At 38.0% G+C, this 21,594-nt stretch overlaps 1 protein-coding gene across 6 annotated transcripts in view; it reads left to right on the forward strand.

Annotated features, from left to right (window-relative positions):
• NAV2 (neuron navigator 2) overlaps positions 1–21,594 on the forward strand; it is a 395,483-nt gene that overhangs the window by 331,328 nt on the left and 42,561 nt on the right. For 5 of the 6 annotated variants that reach the window (XM_070761666.1, XM_070761675.1, XM_070761679.1 and 2 more), the window contains 9 exons: positions 1,572–1,616; positions 4,239–4,399; positions 5,259–5,447; positions 8,919–8,971; positions 10,967–10,990; positions 12,997–13,071; positions 15,905–15,988; positions 18,754–18,865; positions 21,311–21,459. In XM_070761666.1, coding sequence (XP_070617767.1) covers positions 1,572–1,616; positions 4,239–4,399; positions 5,259–5,447; positions 8,919–8,971; positions 10,967–10,990; positions 12,997–13,071; positions 15,905–15,988; positions 18,754–18,865; positions 21,311–21,459 — 892 coding nt within the window. The remainder of the gene's footprint in view (positions 1–1,571; positions 1,617–4,238; positions 4,400–5,258; positions 5,448–8,918; positions 8,972–10,966; positions 10,991–12,996; positions 13,072–15,904; positions 15,989–18,753; positions 18,866–21,310; positions 21,460–21,594) is intronic. The other variant, XM_070761699.1, reaches the window with a different exon arrangement.

Consider the following 21,594-nt stretch of genomic DNA (forward strand, 5'->3'; position numbering starts at 1 on the left):
TGTTGAACTGTCACTCAAAGATATGCCAGTGAGAGTATATTTTAACAGCAGCAATGAGCCAGTTTATTCTGGAGACAAATGGGGACAAATGTAATTTTTTTTAAGAATGCAGACTTAAGGATCTTACAAAGTTCTGTGGGGGTTTTTTTACTGTTAAACTCTCACTAGCATTTCTGCATTCTGGTGGCATGCTGCTTTCCCTCATGTTTTCAGTTGTTTCACCTTTTGTCTTGGTTTCCTCTCCCAACTCTTCTGTTGTGGCTGAAATTAGTCCCTGTAATAAGTTGCTTACATCAGTGTCAATTTTTGGAATCTTTGGCTCTTTCAGTATTTTGTTACTTCATTGTAAGAATGAATGTATGGAAACAATGTGCAGCAAAGTGCACTGGGAATGTTATTGCTACCATTAGATGTTTAGATACTAATTATAATGGTAGAATCAATATAATTTTCTATATTTCCTGCACTAAAACCCTATATTTGCAGGCAACACTCTCCTTTGCTAACCTTCAGAAATTATTATTAATAATAAATTATTATTATTATTATTATTATTATTATATTGATTAATAAATGACATAATTAAATTATTTCCAGAGAGGTTGTTGTTACTCTATTAGAGCAAGAATAGCAAAGAAACTTATGGGATCTTAAATATAAATCTATGTTTTCAGGCATAACCTCTTGTAGACTATTAGTCATTTCATTAGATGCATCCTTTCAGGGTTTACTTTAGAATAGGTTTCTAGTTTATTTTATTTTATTTATAACATTTTGGAACCACCCATCTCCATCACAAAGGGACTCTAGTTGTAGGATCAATCTATTAAAGGCTCTTTTGAACATTTACAACCATAGCTTGCAGAAGTTGTGTTTTTGAAAGATGGTCAGGTGTTATAGCTGAATGTAGCTTATTTCAATGCTAATGTTATTTCCTGAAAGCAAATAAATAATTCTAAATGCCCATTTTCTGGTTCATGCAATGTATCCCCTTTTCACCCTTCAAAAGTTTGCAGATTGTATTATTAATTCCAATCTGATGCAGGAGGGAGAAATCTTGGTTGAGAGATAGTGTTGTATTTTTTGTGTATTTTTGAAGGCAACTTTTCAACATTGTCATTGGGATAAACAGTATACATTTACCCAGAAACATTTGTTTGAAGTATGTACATATTAAGAAAAGAAACTGCCCCAGTTACTTTTGTGGTAGAGAAATGGCCAGTCCAACTTCCAAAAGAGCTTGAAAGGTTGCATTACAACATTCCAAATTCAGTGTCCCCCACATTTGCCTACATTTCCATTTGAAAAGTTCCAAATTGGAGAAGGTTGGATTGAACTGTGAGATCAGTCTTGGGTTTGAATTCATCTAGCATGGTCCTGTTTGCATGTCCTGTATAACAGAGTCTAAGCCTGGTTAGGTTTTTGCATGTTGGTTTGATAGGGGCTTTTGTCTCTCTTTTTCAGTGCTAAGACAGAGTTGTTTATTAGTGTGTTGTTCTTTTTTTCAAACTGACCTTTAAATTCCCTTTTTGCTCTTCTCTGAAGTTCTTTCTCTTTTAACTTTTCTACAGCGACCCACATCTTGATAGGAACACTTTGCCTAAGAAAGGATTCAGGTATTGGTGTTTCTGTATAGCATAAGAAGTAGTTTTCCATGTGGTTTTTGGAGCTTTTGTTTTTTATTTTTTGCCTGTGTGTCTTCTATGTCTTTAGCGCTGGTGGTGGTCTCTGCTTTGCAGTGAGTGGCTGCAATCTCTTTCTCCCTGTCTTCTATCCCCCCACCCCCCCATCCCATTCTCTTGAAGCAAGTCATTACTCTGTCTTCGCATCTACATGCTTCTTTTCATAGCTTCTCAGCTTGAGCAGGATTTGTAACTATAGCTGGCTGGCTTTTCAAAAACCAACTCTCCAAGCTTGACTTGCAAGCAATAATTTGCAGCTTTTATGACTTGAAATAGCAACTGGATTATGTTATTCTCACAGTGTTTAATTTCTGAAATGCAGATCTAAAAGTGCAGTTTTTGCTATATGACAGCTGAAGCAGTAATTGTGCTTAAGAAAAAAAAGATGTCAATTTAATGATCAAAAATTAAATTACGTATAATTTCGCCTCAAGAAAAATTAAGACTGAAAAAGGACACTCTCTTCTTTCAATGAAATGATTTTACTCCATTTATTAACCTGATTATCACAAATTGACAGTCTAAACTAATTCCACAGATATTGTCTGTTCAATTTTAGACTAGATTGTGCTGCTGCTTTTTACAATCACTGAACCTGATAGCTTTAAATTACAGCTGCAATTTATTCTGCGCTATAAACACCCTCTTATTTGCAGCATCTTTGATTGTCTCACTGGGCTGGACCGTAGAAATGCTGTGTAAAATACCGAAGGGCTAAGATTGAATAAGTTAATTGGTTTGTAATATCTTTTCCACCTAACCAATGTCTTCAATTATTAATGAATACTGTTTTTAAGCTTGAAACATTTACATGTCAAGGAGGTAGGTATCTGTAGTTTGTTTATTTGCACATTCCTCTAATGTTTGTGTGCCTTTTCATGACTTTAATTTTGTCAATAAACATGAACAACTTTTAATAACAGAATTTTTTACTTCAAAAATCTAGGTGGCCTAATTTTTTAGTGCCAAATGCAAATTAACATCACTAGATCACTCTGGAACATGAGAAATGTTGAAATTCCTACCAAAGCAATGCATGAAATGTAACTGCTTGTGCTAAAGGAGGTGTCTTAAAGAGTATATGCACTTGCTGGCAGTGCTTATTTTATTTTTATCACTGAGAAGAAGGGGGGAAAATCAACACCTATCACATTAAATATTAAATTCCGTCTTCACCAGTCTGATGTTCTGATTGGTTATATTTTGGTATAAGGTCATATATATACAGTGAAGGGCTACCAAATTTTTTACTATCACACTGTGGGTGTGGCTTATGTAGGACGTCCTGCATTTTCTTTCAACATATTTCAGTGGGTGGAGCTCCATTTTTGCTACCCCACTGCGTCCCCCCCACATCCGGGCAGTAGCCCACCCCTGTATATATACCACTTGTGAAAAAGCCAGCCTTTGAAAGGTTCATACGTTTAGTTTTCATTATTGACTAGTGTATTTTTGCTTAAAAAATAGAACTTATCTACAACTATGTACCCACAAATGGGTACATTAAAAAGCTGAGTAAATATACTTACAAATAAGCATTTAACCAATTTTTCAGGTGTATTTTGACCCTTAAAATTCTTGGCTTACTCTTGAGTATATGGTAAATACTGTACATGAAGTGTAAAGAACTGAGTCAGTTAGATAATTCATTATTAAATAATGGTAATTATATGAATACAATATGTACACAATCTATAGGCATACATAGATCTCTTTTTGATCTTCAGGTTTGATTTTTGCAATTCAGTTTTGATCTTTTGAGCAGCAATATTTTAAGGACCTAATTTTAGCTTTTTCCCTATCAATAACCTCCTTGTATTTGTATACATATATTTGTGAGGAACCAACTCTAAAAATTAGTATTAGTGGCAGCAGTGGCTGTTGGCGTTGTTGAAAGTGATCATTGGAAGTTGTTTAAATATAACTAGGAGGCATTTAAGATGTTCATAAATATCTTGTCAGATAAGGAATAATTAACTGGCTTTAGATCATACATTAGATTTCCTCGTATCTTGCATAGACCTATTATGAATGGCTATCAGACAAATCCATAATTTTCCTATTCATAGGTAACAGATATTGGTTACAGCTGCCATTATTAAAACATTTCTTTGAATTTGACATTCAGAGTAACCTTCTTAAATCCAGATTTAGTCCTTCTTAAAGTAAGTCCGCTGGAATCAATGGTTCCTACTTTAATCATGATTCAAACCAAAATGTTCCAAATTTTAAAAGTTCATAAATAACTATAGGATCAAATCTTTCAACCAGGGCATGGGTCGGCAAATTTGGCTCTTCTGTGACCTATGAACTTCAACTCCCAGAATTCCTAATCCAATCGTGCTCACTCAGAAATTTTTGGAGTTGAAGTCCACATGTCATAGAAGACCCAAATTTGCCTACCCTGGAACTAGACTAATTGTACTGACATGAAAAAGTGTGTCCTGGCAGGGAAAGACTTCTTTTCAGTTTTGCTATTTTCTCTAAAATACTTTTGTAGTTGGGGCAGGCAAGATATTTCTGACCAAAAGCTAAACCTGGTTGTGATTTGTGCAGGTATACGCCATCATCACAACTTCGAAATCAAGAAGAAGCAAAAGAATGGCTGCGTTCACATTCTGCAGGAGGCCTTCAGGACACTGTGGTCAATTCCCCATTTTCTTCTGGTTCCAGCATCACATCACCATCTGGGACTAGATTTAACTTCTCCCAGCTTGGTAAGTAAACTTTTATGATTCCTTTCAAGCTGTGAAATGTACAGCTTGTTCAAAAACAAAAATGCATAAATTTAATTGGTGATTAATACTGATAAGCTGCCATGTGTTTATTATAGCATGCCAATTGAAACATACCAAACCAGTATGGTCATTAAACACATAATTTTCTAATTTATAACTTAGAATTTTGGAATGTCAGAGGAATTTGCTTTTCCATACAACATTTCCTTCAGATTTTTTAGAGACATGTAAGTTTTATGTCACATCTGAAAAATGATTCACCATTTTCATTAATCTGGTTTTAATTGGTTATATAATTGTTTTTTTTTAAAGAAACAATAATTTGCTCTATTTAATCTTCACTATGAATGAACATATAGCTTAAGATATAAGATAGTTTGGCAGCCACTACATAAAGACTTGACTTGACTCATAAGAATAATAGTTGTTAGATTAGTACAAAGCCTCAAAGAGATTCTTTGTTTTTAATCAAAGCTTCAGTGAACTGCCCTTTTGATGCACGCCCTGCTTCTAGAGGCTGGGTGAGGGTTGTCACATCATGCTGAATTGACTGTTTCACTGGTCTTCAATAGAAGATATTGCCATCAAAGCAAAACAGCCACAATTTCAATTACTACTATAACGTGGTTACTGTTCAGAATCAATGAGTAATCATGATTGCAGAAGGTTCTTCCAAGACTTCATTTTCTACCGGATGAACGCAGGAGAAATTTTTAGAAAGATTTAGTTAGAGACTACTACTCTTATACTTATAGTAAAGGTTTGCTTTGTTCATTTGTGACAGTAGCATAGCATGGGTATAGATCTGTGACTTTCCTATCTCTGGTTTGCTTTCTAGCGAGCCCCACCACAGCAGCCCAAATGAGCTTGTCCAACCCAACCATGCTTCGGACACACAGTCTTTCTAACGCAGATGGCCCTTATGATCCTTACAATGACTCCCGGTTCCGGAACAGCTCAATGTCACTGGATGAAAAGAGCAGGACAATGAGCCGTTCTGGGTCATTCCGGGATGGATTTGAAGAGGGTAAGCGATCCAGTTCATTTTTTCCCAAATAAAGTTGACACGTATATGCATGTGGGAAGGGACTTGACAAAAATTGTTTATTAATTTTTGATAGATGTTTATTTCGTTTATATTTATGGAGAAAGGGAAAAAAACAACACATATTCAAAACCTTGTTTAACACAGTAGGCTTTGGATTCAACAAATGCCAAATCAGAAAATAGGGGCAGGAATCAGATGGGACTGTTGGGCCCGAGGTGAAAAAAAATGGTTCAAATAAATCAAGGAGACAAAAGCATTAACAAGCTTGTAATTTTTAGATGTGAAAAGATATGTGAACTGGTCCACAAAGCTTTAATGCTACCCTTGCACAAGACCTCTTTTTCAGACCTCCCATACTGCTTATCTCTACTTTCAGCTTACCTAATATCACTGATTTCAAATAGTGACCTTTTAAGCTCATCTTTAATTTCTCTGAAAGTGATAGAAAAATATCTTTTGTCCTAAATGCTGCATTAAATATACTGCAGTCGGGGATGTGGGGAAAAAACCTATTGGCAGTGGTGCAATATTTGCTCAAATTAGGAGGAACAGTCAGACACTTCCTGGACCCTGAATCAGACATATCCAGGGGTGGGCTGCTGCCCGGACAGTGGGGTAGCGAAAATGGAGCTCCACCCCAGAGCACCCAATTTGCACAGAAATATGTTGAAAGAAAATGCAGGGCATCCTGCATAAGCCACGCCCACAGTGTGGTAATAAAAAATTTGGTAGCCCTTCACTGGACATATTCTAGATTCCTCATGCACCAGAGTGCAGGTCACTGGGAATTTACCATGTCAACCAACCTGTCACCCTGAAGCAGCAGCATCCTCTAGGTTACATTTACTCTCCTTGATAGTAAAGGTGAGATGAAGACTCTTAGCATTTAAAAAACAGAAGCACCTAAGTGGCATAGAAAAGGCCTGGATACGGATATTGAGTTAGGCACATATAAAACAGAAATTGTCACTTCCACTTATCTGACTTACTCATTGAAGTTCAGTAATGTAATTTCCTAAGCTAGTGATCTTTCTCTTCCAAGTGTTATTTCTTCTATTATCAGTTGAATATGAATTGGTTGTGCCTAGTATTAGGGTAATAATTTAACTTACGGGGCAAAAGTAGATTTTCAAAATTTTTCTCTGAAACAGTTATACTAGCTAAAAAACTAGCTGTGAAACAAAAGGCTATTTTTTACTTTTTTATTTATTTTTTTGCTGACTCTTGATATTTTGTTCAATGAGCTTAGCATTTGGATCACCAGTTGGTGGACTAACCGGATCTTATTTTTGTCAGAGTTCTAATTTTTTTTTGAAGGTTCAAAGGTAATTTGAGTTTTTTTTAATTTAAATATTTTTATTAATTTTTTTAAAATATGAAACAAGACAAGACAGACAACATTTAACATGTAAAGGAGCTACCATTACTCCACTAAGCTTAGAAGTCTTCTTAATACAGAAAAGAATGACTAGTTATAATTTAGATCAATACAGAAAGGTAAAAGTTATTAATAACATATTTTGAGTAATTTGAGTTTTTAATTGGTTAATTTAAGACTAGTTCTTAAATTTTATGTTTAATTGTGATTTTTATGGATCAGAACAGTTCTTTCTTTTAACCATTTTACAGAGTTGCAGGTGCCATAAATATATGTTTTAGATGGAAGTAGGGGAATTTCTTGGGGAAGTTGCATTCTGTAAAAACTGTAAATTTAATAAAAGGGGGAAATGAAAAGTATAACAAATGAAATATGTATAATATTTTCTGTGCCAAGAATAATTTTGGACTCAAAGCAGAATAATTCAATATGCAATCTTGAAATACAAAAACATCATACTTGGTATTTAGATTTTCAGACACATAAGCACTTTGGTGAACTAAGAGGTTGTAAAATATTCTTGGTATTTGATGAATGTAAAAGTAAACTCCTTAATACAAGAAATCACTGTGCTTTTTGGAATTTGTAACAATAGCAGGTGATTTATTTTCATACAAGTTCTCCTTATAATGATTTAGGAATGTCTAATAGAAGCATAATTCAAATGTCATAAAACCACATTTCAAAAATTCACATACCAGAATAAAGTCACTACTGAAACTTTATTACATTATATACAGTAACTGGATTTGTAGCCTGATTTATATATCTACTGAAAGTGCTATTTATTTTTAAAATTACCAATGCTGTACATACTGTGCAGCAAAATTTCCATAGCAATGTAGGCATTCAAGAATCATGTTTTACGTAATGCTAAGAATCCAATTATTTTATATATGTTGACATTTATTCAGCTTCAATAAAAAGTATTGAATATGCCCTTAAAACAGACCAAAACAGATTGCATTGATATGAGGAATCTAAGGGTCCTACTTGGACAAATATATTGCCATTTTACTATTAATTTAATAGTTTATTGAGTATCCAGTCAGGTGTGTTGCTAGAAGGAAGGCAATAAGAAAGCAACATGCTTGGTTTGTAACAATTATTCTGCAAAATGGTGTGCCAATCTATGAGTCCATTGCACTCTCAGCTTTTTGGCAATATAAAAGTTTTTTAGGACTAATATAGAAAGAAAATGTCATCTTGCCTTTTCAAGCTAGCCTTATTCTTCAATGACTGGGGGATTAGCCATTTTAAAAGAAGTAATATAGGAAGTGTTTCTGAAAAATAATACAATGTATTTTCAACTGTAGATATATAGCTATATAGACACCATTTAGCTATGAATAGCTTTTGATATCAAAGCTGGATAAATTTATGTTAAATAATTATGTTTGGTTAAGTGTAAATATATAAATCTTTATGTTAATGTGTTAAAACTATTTTGTAAATCACTTTGTAAATATGTTTGACAAAAATGTATTTTTTCTAGGTTTTTTTTCTCCTTAGGAAATATCAAAATATATTCCAGTGTACTTTCTCTTACATTGCTGACTTACAATTAAATGAGTCTTTTTACCTAACCTAGTCACACCAAAATATTCAGTCTTCTTTATTTACAAAATCTTTTAACTCCCTTTTACTGTTTATGCTTCAGGCCAACAATATGGTGAAACTGGACTGGTCAGTTGAACCTTTACTTTGTCTGCTTCTCATCATCTTCTGTTCCATTTTCCATGCACTATCATAACCTTGCAATGTTTGAAATTCAGCAGGCAGGCAAATATTTACATCCAAGCAATGATTTTTAAAGCTTGATTTGAGATCATTTTGGGCTATGGTCTGTATAATGCTTCCATTTATTTCAGCTTACCTTCTGATACGTCTGCAAAGATTTATGTTCAGTAAATACGTTCATGACTGGTGATGCAATTTTTAAATAGGCTGCTGGTGAAATGTGTAGCCCTTACGAACATCCGTAGTATGTATATGGCTTATGTAATAATCTGCTGTTGTTACTTATTAAAAAAAAATCCGATGGCTAATTTGTTTATTTATCTTTCCTGTAGTGCATGGTTCATCTCTATCTTTGGTGTCAAGCACATCATCCATTTACTCAACGGTGAGTGTCATCACCCCAATCAGTCTGTATTAAGTCATTAGCAAAAGATTGTAACAAATTTAATTAATGAAATAGGGACTATGAATCTTAGAGAGCTCAAACCAGAAGAAGGAATGGAATAAATATTTCCCCAAGCCACTTCCATGCTTTATTGTATTCTTATCCTTTGATTTCTATAAGATGGGCAGAAAATCCTATTAAATCAGTGGATTGGAAAACTGGCTGACAAACTGCTGAATCCAAGTTTTCTTGGTCTTAAAACTATCAAAGCAGAAGTCACATAGGGAATTACATAAGATCTTCTATTTGTTATATGTAATATACCAGTTTCAAATACAGTGGTACCTCATCATACGAACTTAATTGGTTCCAGGAGGAGGTTCGTAAGGTGAAAAGTTCGTAAGGTGAAACAATGTTTCTTATAGGAATGAATGTAAAAGCAAATAATGCGTGCAAATCCTTCAGGAAAATCCCAAACTTTAGAAGGGAGGTGAACAGAGGGCAGGGAGGAGCAGCTAAAGGGGGTGGGTGGAAGAAGCAAGGCTAGGCTAGAGGGTGAGTGGGAAGGAAGAAAGGCAAGGGGGCGCCCCTCCCTTTTCTTTCTTCAAAAGACACTGTTTCAGTGCTTCTGCAAGCACGTTGTTCACTGCAAAATCTTTCCTCCTCCAAGCCGCCCCTCCCTTTTCTTTCTTCAAAAGACACCGTTTCAGTGCCTCTGCAAGCAAGCTGTCTCTGCAAAATCTTTCCTCCTCCAAGCCGCCCCTCCCTTTTCTTTCTTCAAAAGACACCGTTTCAGTGCCTCTGCAAGCACCCTGCTCTCTGCAAAATCTTTCCTCCTCAAAGCCGCCCCTCTCTTTTCTTTCTTCAAAAGACACCCTTTCAGTGCCTTTGCAAGCACGTTGTTCTCTTCAAAATCTTTCCTCCTCCAAGCCGCCCCTCCCTTTCTTCAAAAAAGGGGGAAAAAAGAAACCCCTTCATCCCAGCAGCAGCTGCTTGGGTTCGTAAGGTGAAAATAGTTCGGAAGAAGAGGCAAAAAAATCTTAAACACCGGGTTCGTATCTTGAAAAGTTCGTTAGAAGAGGCGTTCGTAAGATGAGGTACCACTGTATAATATTACCTAGTGAAAAGTGGATGACTTTAGATTACAAAAAGGGCTCTTTAACAGAAGTACACACTTGTAATTAGACAGCAGCATAAAATAATTTCTCACTAATCAAGAGGAGCATGTCCCATTTGATAATCTCCTGAATTCATTAGCACAGCTTTTATAACTTTTTATTACTACAGAACTATTTATAACTATTTATAACTACAGAACTGGAACAGAAATTAATCAGTGAAATCAATATTTCTTTCTGATAAATCTTAAGCCTTAAATTCAGGGGCTCACAATCTTTTGGGCAGCTGGAACCAGTCTTTTCTGAAGACTGGAGGGTGTGGTTTCACCTGCATCCCACATGTGGCCGGATGGAGCTTCACTTGTTTGTGCAGGACAGTTTTTGGCGTGCTGTGGACCGATGCCAGTCCATGGTCTGGGGGTTGGGGTTTCTTGCTCTAAATCCTATAAATCCCTGCCTATCAGAGAACAGCTTAGCAGAAAGGCAAATAACAGGAAATCTCAATTTTTTGTACCAGGAAAAAGAATTCTAATAGTGTATCTTTTTATAGAGTAGACATCATGCAATATAGAATAAAATATTATGCAACAATATTTATTATTTGTAGTAATATTTTGATGAACATTTCTGTTTTCATTTTATAAAAACTGCACATCATGAACATTATTCAATGGTAAATTAATAAAATTAATATATGGTTCTGACAATTTTTGGTCACATTTATTCAGCTATGTGACCAAAAATTGTGAATAAAACCTGTTTTACCCTTAAAACACTACAGTGTTTTGAGTGGCAGGTTATTGGTAGACTGAACAATTAAATGAATCCACTGGTTTTAATGCGCTTTTCAAACAAACTCTCTTTTTTTCTCCTATAGCCTGAAGAAAAATGTCAGTCAGAGGTAAGGAGGATTTTTGGGGTTTTTAATTACTAAACTCAGTGACAGGTGCTCATTTTAAATGTATTTATATGATTGGATATGATATTTCTTTTTTTTTTAGTCAGTGATACTAATATAGTGGCCTCTTAAATTATTAATTATATCTCTTACTATAAATCTATATAAATATAGTGTATAAAGAGTGTATTAAGATGAATAATATATAAATTTTATATTATAAAAATTAAAATTTATAATAATATAAATTTATAGAAATATAAATCCCTTTCACCAATTTTACTAGAATACCTTCCAGCATGTATGGTGTTATATACATTGAATTACTGCATATACCAATGCTTCAAGTAAAGAGAAGGACTGAATCAAGTCCAAAACATTCTTGCATACCCTGTTTCCCCCATAATAAGACATCCCCTGATAATAAGACCAATCAGGCTTTTCAGTGCATGGCAATAAGGCCAAGGGCTTATTTCAGGGTTCAAAAAGATATAAGACAGGTTCTTATTTTCAGGGAAACACGGTTTTTATATTCATTGCTGTTGATCCCTCATTACATATCTTGTTGGCTTTGACTTAATATATATTCTTGGGCTTCAAAATGACTGTTACAACTAAAAAGTTCATAGCTGGCCTTAGATTTGTTCAGTCCTGGTTTATTGTTATAATCTTTTCTCCATTGGAAACTTCATCAACCTTTTACCTCTTTCCTTCCTCACTCAAAAATTTAATCATGATTCAAACTGTTTTTAAGAATCACAGGCAATTAGTACCTATGTTGCAATTACCGTAAGTGCTTGCTTCAGTAACTTGTAAAGAGAGACATCCCTAACAGTGCAATATTTGTATTATTGTTGTATTTTGTTTGAATATTCTCATTCTTCAAATGCTCAATAAATGTTGCTACATATTCTGTCATCTGATACAAAATACGTGGATCTAGACCAGGGGTAGGCAAAGTTGACTCTTCTATGACTTGTGAATTTGCATGAGCAAATCATGCTAGCTCAGGAATTCTAGGAGTTGAAGTCCACATGTTATAGGAAGAGCCAACTCCAAACTTGGCAACTTTAAGGCTTGTGGACTTCAACTACCAGAACCCTGGGAGTTGAAGTCCACAAGTCTTAAAGTTGCCAAGTTTGAAGAACAATAGTCTGGGTGGAAATTTTGTTTGGATATTATTTTTGCATTTTATATAAAAAATGTGTTTGGAGAAATCCTGAATACTTGCTTGCCAGTCAACAATGCATTTTGTATTAAATATATTGACTGAATTGAGAGTGAGGTAATACTTTTAGTGTAATCTAATACATGATGTAATTTTATCTGAATACCTTTGAACCATGATGATTAATCTTTCTGCTGGCTAAACTCCTATGTAAACTCTTTAAGAAGATCTACTAGTGCAATTTGCTAATACTTAGGTAATATTTACTCAGAATTTAGAAAAGTAGAGTTTTCATCTGATGTCTTTCTCTGATCAAATATTTCTGAAAGCAGCTGCCGAAAGGACAAAAAATCTCCATAAACGTTAAAACAAGTTTTCAAATTAGTAAATTGACAAAACTACTAAAACCATGGTAGTTTGTTTAATCAATTGTTTAAAGAAGTGGTTTTATATATAACAAATCACATTTAGTCCTAAACAAATAACTACATCTTAGTCCATCAGAGTATCTGAACCAAGTCAGTAAAGTAAGTGGAAAACAACAAATGACAACAGAATAAATAACAGTGGTTATCAGCCATATACAAAGCAATTGAATTGCAACTGATTTCCCACAGGGTCAGTAATGTAGATCTGGAACTTCCATCAAATTAAATTTCCACAAAATCGATGCCATAATGCCAAAGCCATCATTTGTAGTAGTTGAGCCAATAATAATGGATTTCATTATAGTGTATCTTCAAAGAGGTCTAGAAGTTATATAGGGTATTTGTGTGGGTAGGTATGTGTGGGTGTTGAAGATCTTGTTAAACAAAACCATGTTTTGAAATACAATGTTTAGATTCGCAAGCTAAGGAGGGAATTGGATGCATCGCAGGAGAAAGTTTCAGCTCTGACAACCCAATTGAGTGCCAACGTGAGTACAGCTCAGAGAGACAGAAACTGATAATGTTCATGGTAAAAAAAATGGTCTGAAATACCCTATAGCTCTAGATCAGGGGTTTCCAACCTTGACAACTTTAAGACTTGTGGACTTCAACTCCCAGAATTCCTCGGCCAACAAAGCTGGGAGTTGAAGTCCACAAGTCTTAAGATTGCCAAGGTTGGAGACCCCTGATCTAGATAAATATACTTGCAAAAGAAAGAACATCCCTTCAGTGACTAAAAACATTCACTTTAGATTTATTTATTTATTTGCATTGAAGAAACAAATATCAGGCTAGTACTGTAAGATGTCAGCTTCTCCAAAGGTTTAGGCAGTGTGCAGCCTATATTTTTCAGTGTACATTTTCTATGTGTTGATTTTAATCTTAAATGTTTGCCAGCATTGCAATGCTTTAGGTCCCAAAGCAAACATGAAATTTTGGGGGTTAGCTTTTCTCTCCCCCCCCCTCCATTTCTTTCATTGTAACGGTAGAAGCTAATATTTTTTATTTTATTTTAGTGAGTGATTTAGCTCCTTCTCCTGAAATGACCAGGGAACATTCAGTGCAAGACTATAGTTTATAATTTCTGTAAAATTAGCTTGCTCACATGAACCTGCTATTTTGGTATGAAATAATTAGTTGTAAGCTTAGCCATTTATTTCTACAGAACATAGGGATATTATATTAAGGTTGCTGCTATTCAAAAGATAATGAACATTTTGTCTTTTTTTTAAAAAAAAGATGACTAATTGTTCAATAGTAAACGTATTTTGGCTTCACATCATGAAAGTCAAAAATTCGATTTCATTTTAAAAGCTTCCTCCCCCCACTTCTCTCTTTTATTTGAAATGAAAACCTTTACAAATATTTGATATAGTTAGCACATTTTTTTCAAATAGGAATGATACGCTCCAGTATTTTTAAATAAACATTTTAGCTGTGTAATACATGTACTTTGGGCTAAGCTTGTTTTGTTATCTGCCATTTTTCTCACAGCCTCAGTCTGGTTTGTTTTTACAGTGGCGGAGAGAAGTCAAAGCCGCATATCCCAATGTTTCGATCTTCTTTATGGTTGTTTTCACTGTAAATGTGACGACAGATATGCTGATGGGTGATTGCAGAAAACCTACTGTACCACAAAATCATAAAAAAAAGAACTGGGTTAGAGGAAAAAGTTGACATCTTTTACACTAGGGTTTCTCAAATTTAGGAACTTCAAGATGTGAACATTTCAATTTCAGGAATTCAGCCAGCCAAACATGCTAGCTAAGGAATTCTAGGAGCTGAAGCCCATTTTTCTTGTGGACTTTAAATTGTGGAGTCCTTAGTCCTCTGTTCTATTCGTACCACCTTAAAATTTCTAAGTTTGAGAAATATTGCTTTAGACAAGGGATGTCAAACTCATGGCCCATGGGTCAGATGTGTCATGGGCTGGCCACCCCCAGTTTAGCAAAGGGGGGAGTGACGATACTTCACATGAAGACAACATGATGCCGCGAGTTTGACATCCCTGCTTTAGACTATGAATCAGCGATGCATGTTTGTATCAGACCCAGTGTCAGCACCCTGCACTGATCATTAACTATGCAGCAGCATTAATGTGAAGCTCTTATTCGTTGGAATATGTGCCACAGCTCTGAATAAGGAATTGTGGAAACTTGTTCCCTGAGCCTTGATTAGGTAATGCTATCCATTCAAGAGGTGTACAGTGATCCCCCGCTCGTTGCGAGGGTTCCGTTCCAGGACCCCCCGCAACGAGCGGGTTTTCGCGAAGTAGCGCTGCGGAAGTAAAAACACCATCTGCGCATGTGCAGATGGTGTTTTTACTTCCGCAGCGCTAGCGAGGAGCCGAAGATTGGGGGCGGCGCGGATGTTTTAAAACGTCGCCGCCGACATGGGGGGCTCGCTAGCACCCCCCTAACCCGGGTTGGGGGTTTGGGGGTGTGCTAGCGAGCCCCCCATGTCGGCGGGGACGTTTTAAAACACCCGCGCGACTTTCCAATGAGTCCCGAAGACAAACGTCAAACTTCCGCGTTTGTCTTCGGGACTCATTGGAAAGTCGCGCGGGTGTTTTAAAACGTCCCCGCCGACATGGGGGGCTCGCTAGCACACCCCCAAACCCCCAACCTGGGTTTGGGGGTGTGCTAGCGAGCCCCCCATGTCGGCGGGGACGTTTTAAAACACCCGCGCACCTTCCCAACTGAGCCCTCAAGCCAAGCGCCAAAGGCGAACTTCTGCGCTTGGCTTGAGGGCTCAGTTGGGAAGCGGCCCGAGCGAACGGCGTGGGCGGGAGAAGGGCGTGCGAGCCGCGGGCGCGCGGGCAGGCAGGCTGCGGACAAGCCGTTCGCTCGGGCCGCTTCCCAGCTGAGTACTCAGCTGGGAAGCGGCCCGAGCGAAGCGGCAGCAGCGAGGAGTTTGCGTGGGCGGTGGTGGGGAAACTCCTTGCTGATGCCGGCCAAGAGGGGGAAGACCTAGGGAAGCCGCCCAGCAGCTGATCTGCCCGGCGCCATCTACGCATGCGTGCCCATAGAAAAAAAGGGCACGCATGCGCAGATGGTGTTCTGACTTCCGGGTTCAAAAATCGCAAATTACCCTGTTCGCAATGGTCGGGGACGCAATAACCGGGGGATCACTGTATAGCTAGTTGGTATAGAGCTATTTGGTTTTTGCTATACACATCTCAAGTGTCTGTGTTGGGTTTGTAAATGACATTTGCAGCAGAGTGGAACTATCTGTGGATTATCATGTATGCTGTGCAATATTTTACATTTTTCCCCAGCAGGTAAGTTCACAATCAACTGAATCATATCATTTAATTTACAGGCTCACCTTGTGGCGGCATTTGAACAGAGCCTAGGAAACATGACCATTAGACTGCAAAGTCTTACCATGACTGCAGAGCAGAAGGCAAGTTTGACATTCCCGTATTTGTTTTCCATGAATAACGATTCCAAAATCAATTGATTGGAATTGAATTCATTGTAAGTGATGATTTTGAGATCAAGCTAGCAAGCAAAATAAAACTTTCCTCAGCACATGTCAGAATTCGGATTTGCTCTTTTGCCAGTAATCAATGTATATATAAAAAAGAGATTGTTGACCATTTTCCTGAGCAATTGATGTCAGCCCAGGTTTCTAATTTCTATTTCCAGTTTTTTTACAATCCATATTTTCTTGGCATTCTCTCTCCAATTCTAGAAAATTAGCATTTCAGGACATACCGTATATACTCGAGTATAAGCCGAGTTTTTCAGCCCCAAAAGTGGGCTGAAAAACCTGACCTCGGCTTATACTCGAGTCACCACAAGAGGGCGCCGAATCACCACAAGGGGGCGCCCCACCAGCAAGCTAAACGGGGAGGACGGGGATGGCATGAACTCTCTCCAGGCTTTAGAAGCCTCCAGCCGGAGAGAGAAGCAGATTTCTTACAGAGATCCACTTGGTAAGGTAGCAGGGGAAGGAGGAGGAGGACAGCCCTTTCCTTTCCTCCTCCTCCCCCGTGGCTGTGGGCTATTCTGGCTCTCCTCCGCCTCATTTCCCTGTTGCCGTCCCAAGTGGATCTCTTTAGCAAATCTGCTTCCCTGCACAACACATGGGGCAATAAAGGGAGACAGAGGATAGAGCCAGCAAGCTAAAGGGGGGGAGGGACCGGAATGGCATGAACTCTCTCCAGGCTTTAGAAGCCTCCAGCCGGAGAGAGAAGCAGATTTGTTACAGAGATCCACTTGGTGCGGCAGCAGGGGAAGGAGGAGAAGGAGGAGGAGGGCAGCTCTTTCCTTTCCTCCTCCTCCCCCGCGGCTGTGGGCTATTCTGGCTCTCCACCTCCTCCTTTCCCTGTTGCCGTCCCAAGTGGATCTCTTTAGCAAATCTGCTTCCCTGCACAACACATGGGGCAATAAAGGGAGACGAGGAGGAGGGAGGATCAGGGGTGGGAGATCAAGCCACCAGCCAGCCAGCAAGCTAAAGAAGGGGGGGGGAAACAGCATGAACTCTCTCCAGGCTTCTAAAAACTCAAGTTTAAAGAGCCCTGGGTTAGGGTTAGAAATGCAAGAGTCTTCAAACCTGGAAAAATTAGGGCTTGTCGAGTTCAACTCCTACCCCTGAAGTAGCATGGCTGGTGCAGGAATTCTGGGAGTTGAAGTCCACTAGTCTTAAAACTGTCAAGTTTAAAGAGCCCTGGGTTAGGGTTAGAAATGCAAGAGTCTTCAAACCTGGAAAAATTAGGGCTTGTCGAGTTCAACTCCTACCCCTGAAGTAGCATGGCTGGTGCAGGAATTCTGGGAGTTGAAGTCCACTAGTCTTAAAACTGTCAAGTTTAAAGAGCCCTGGGTTAGGGTTAGAAATGCAAGAGTCTTCAAACCTGGAAAAATTAGGGCTTGTCGAGTTCAACTCCTACCCCTGAAGTAGCATGGCTGGTGCAGGAATTCTGGGAGTTGAAGTCCACCAGTTTTAAAACTCAAGTTTAAAGATCCCAGGGTTAGGTTTAGAAATAAGTTTTAGCTTGGTTGCTGATTGAGCTACTTTTTTTACTTTTTAATTTATTGTTATTACCAGATTGCTTTCGTTTACCCTCTTTTAAATTTACAGAGCTAATTTTGGTTTTCTTTAAAATAAATATTCTAAAACATTTAATCTACTGATGTCTCAATTAATGTAATTTTATTGGTTTCCATTTTTATAAGTTACCAGTAGCCACTGCATTTTCTAACCTCGGCTTATACTCGGGTCAATAAGTTTTCCCAGGTTTTTGTGGCAAAAACTGGTGCCTCGGCTTATACTCGGGTCGGCTTATACTCGAGTATATACGGTATGTATATAAGAGAATGAGCAAAAATATTAGGCTAATAATAAAGCCCCCCCCCCCAAAAAAAACCCTCTTTGTTTGACAGTTTCACTTGCATCCCATTCAACTATAGCCAGATAGTTTACAGACTGTTTCCAGATGGTTTCTTAAATTTTTCCCTTTGATTTCACTTGGGATAATAGAATCATCTAATTTTGCTGCCCTACGCTTGTTATGCCAGGCCCCATAAAATCAGAGGTGAAATTCTCCTGGTTTGCTTCTGCCTGTCAGTCACCGGAGAGCCGGTCACAAAGGGAGGGTGAGGCTCCACCCACCCATACGCCGCCATTTGGGTTTTTTACCCTCTGTGCATGCAGCATCCAGGCAGGTGAGTGGAGCCTCATCCTCCCTTCATGACCGTCTCTCTGATGACTGACAGGCACGAGTTAAACTGAGAACATTTCACAAAATTCAGTATAGCCTAGTGAATATGCGACTATGACCTGTCACATTTAGAAGCCCTACTGTTGGTTAAAGTGCCTAAAATTTAATGCTTTATCACCAATGTTTTCTCATCTATTTATAAGTGCTAAGGCAATTGAATTGTCAAGCATCATGATGTAAATGCAAGAAACAAAATATATTTGACAAATCAATGCATCTTATCCAATGGATTGTGTACATGGAGAAAACTATTGATTAAAAAGTATTGTGCATGAATGTACAACCTATGATTGAAGAGGTGAGACATGCTCCATGAAGCTGGCTCTTGCTCAGGGACCAGCCACAGATTTACCAGAGTATTAAAACATTTTTCCAGTTAATTGATTTTACTTATTGAAACCTTCAATGTGACCTTTTTTGGATGCTTGATTTCTTCATATTTCAGGATTCTGAATTGAATGAGTTAAGGAAAACAATTGAATTACTGAAAAAACAAAATGCTGCTGCTCAGGCTGCCATTAATGGAGTGATTAACACACCTGAGCTCACCTGCAAAGGTAAAGAATCCAAAATACAGTCTTTCAATAACAATGTAGCACTCTGAGGACATTCAGCCTCTTGATAATAGCTGATGCAGTTCTTTCCTAGAGACAGATAATTATCAAACAATCTTGAAAGTGTCTTGAAAGTGTCTTTCATGAAATAGGAAGCTTGTATTTGTCAATAATCAGTTATTATCTTTTGTATTTACCACATGTTTTTTTTATATGTGTATATATATATATAAAAATCCCAGTAAGGGTATGTCTAGCTGATGAATATATGTAAGATATATGACATATGAAACTGTTTGTTTAGTTTTTAACTCTGGATTTTTTAGAATGCAGTTTTATGTAGATTTCTAACATATTGTAAGCCACCCTGAGTCTTAGGAGAAGGCAGCATAGAAATCTAATTAAATAACAAATAACAACAAAAAAATTAAGATGACTAACCAAAATCAATAAAACAAAATTGGGATATAAAAAGTTAAAGGTAGTGATAATATAAGTTTAAATTATCTTTAATTTTTTCTTGGTCATTTTAACACTAAAAAGAATAGCAGAAATATTTAATAGTTAAGAGTATGCCATTATATGTAGTATGCCATAGTTTTAGATAGTTATTGTTGTAGTTGTTTTTAAACTATAGTTTTACAGTAAACAGTATTCAGATGTATGGATTGTACTAATACCAGACATGTGTAAGCCTGATCAAAATTACAAGTATCTGCAGAAAGAAAAACAAAAGAGAGAGATAATTACAAATTGTCTTGCTGCTCTTTGCCATACTTATCTGCCTGCCTGTTATTCTGCAATCCGTCATGGATATGTCACTGCCATCTGGTCTTTCATTACTGTGATCTTACACAGCAATCAGAATTGGCCTGGGTTTGTTCCCCCCCCCCCCCCAATTTTTCTTAAATCCTGTTTTTCTAGTCCAGTGATGGTGAATCTATGGCACATGCAGTGAAAGGCTACCAAAATTTTTACTACCACGCTTTGGGCGTGGCTTATGTAGCATGCCCTGCATTTTCTTTCAACTTTCAATGCAAATTGGGTGCTCTAGAGTGGAAATCCATTTTCGCTACTCCACTGCGTTTCCCCCTGTCTGGGCAGTAGCCCACCCCTGGGCACAGGTGTCACAGGTCAAACGCAGAGCCATGTCTGAGGGCACACCAGATGTTGCCCTATGCCACCTCCAGTGCACCTTCATATGCCAACCAGCTAATTTTGGGGCGCTTTTCATTGGACCCAGGGTTTATGCAAGCCTCCTGAAGTCTGGGGATAGTGAAAAACAGCCCAACAGCTGAACTGGTAGTTTGTTTCCAAACTTCCGGTTGGCCCATTTAGCCATTTTTCACTCTCCCCAGGCTTCAGGAGGCCTTACTGAACCCCAGGGAAAGTGAAAACCAGCCAAACGGGCCTACTAGAAGTCCAGTGGCTTCAGTGACACCTGTGCGCATGTGCGGGGGAAGAGCGGAAGAATTGTGAGCATGCGGGGGGACAGCACACATGCACAGGGGGGAGGGCATTGCATTATGGGTTTGGGCACATGCCTACATGCTATCTCATACGCGTCTACTCTTTTGGAACCAAGCAAAAAAAGGTTTGCCATCACTGTTCTAGTCTAATTCCATGGGGTGAAATTGCAGGCAGGTGAGAAACAGTGTGTCACAAAACAAAATCCACAGAGTGGATCTTCTCCGGGTCCCGTCAACTAAGCAATGTCGCCTGGCGGGACCCAGGGGAAGAGCCTTCTCTGTGGCGGCCCCAGCCCTCTGGAACCAACTCCCCCCAGAGATTAGAACTGCCCCCACCCTCCTTGCCTTTCGTAAACAACTTAAAACCCACCTCTGCCGCCAGGCATGGGGGAATTGAGATCCTCTTTCCCCCTAGGCCTTTACAATTCTATGCATGGTATGTATGTATGTATGTTTGGTTTTTATATTAATTGATTTTTAATCATCAATACCAAATTACTATTGTACACTGTTTTATTGTCGCTGTTAGCCGCCCCGAGTCTCTGGAGAGGGGCGGCATACAAATCCAATAAATAAATAAATAAATAAATTCCACCGCTTGCTTGTGATGGCATGACCCAAGAACAAAAGGGCTGGACTTAGGATGTCACAAAGTACATTTCATCATTTTTGTCTTACTGTGGTTAACTATAGATGCCTCTGGAGGCCTCTTCTTTTTCCAGTGACAATATGTCCCTACAATAACTATGTGTCATAGATAATTATGGATAAAAAAAGAGTTAGGTGTAATAGAAGAAATATCAGTTGAAAGAAATACAGTGTAAAGGTCCTAGCTTTTTGAGTTATTTATGGGGGGGGGGAGACGACCAATAAAGATTGCATAAGGCAATAAGGCGCAACAGTAGAAAACATACAGCGTAGAGGAAAAGGCCAAATATTATGCCCAAATGTCTACAACTGTGTTTAAATTAATATTTAGGAAGTGGTGGAACTGCCCAGACCACTGACTTGCGGATCAGAAGACAACACTCTTCAGACAGCGTCTCTAGCATTAACAGTGCTACCAGTCATTCCAGTGTGGGAAGCAATATAGAGTGTGACTCGAAGAAAAAGAAGAGAAAAAACTGGGTATGTTTGAATAATGTCTTCCAATGACTAAAGCATGTTTCCTTGAATATACCAAAGAATCTTATATAAGGAGCCAAATAGTAAAAGATTATCCAGAGCTGTGATGATGTATTAGAAGCGTTCAACAGATTCTTT

This window comes from Erythrolamprus reginae, chromosome 1 (genome assembly GCF_031021105.1).
Source record: "Erythrolamprus reginae isolate rEryReg1 chromosome 1, rEryReg1.hap1, whole genome shotgun sequence".
NCBI lineage: Eukaryota > Metazoa > Chordata > Lepidosauria > Squamata > Dipsadidae > Erythrolamprus > Erythrolamprus reginae.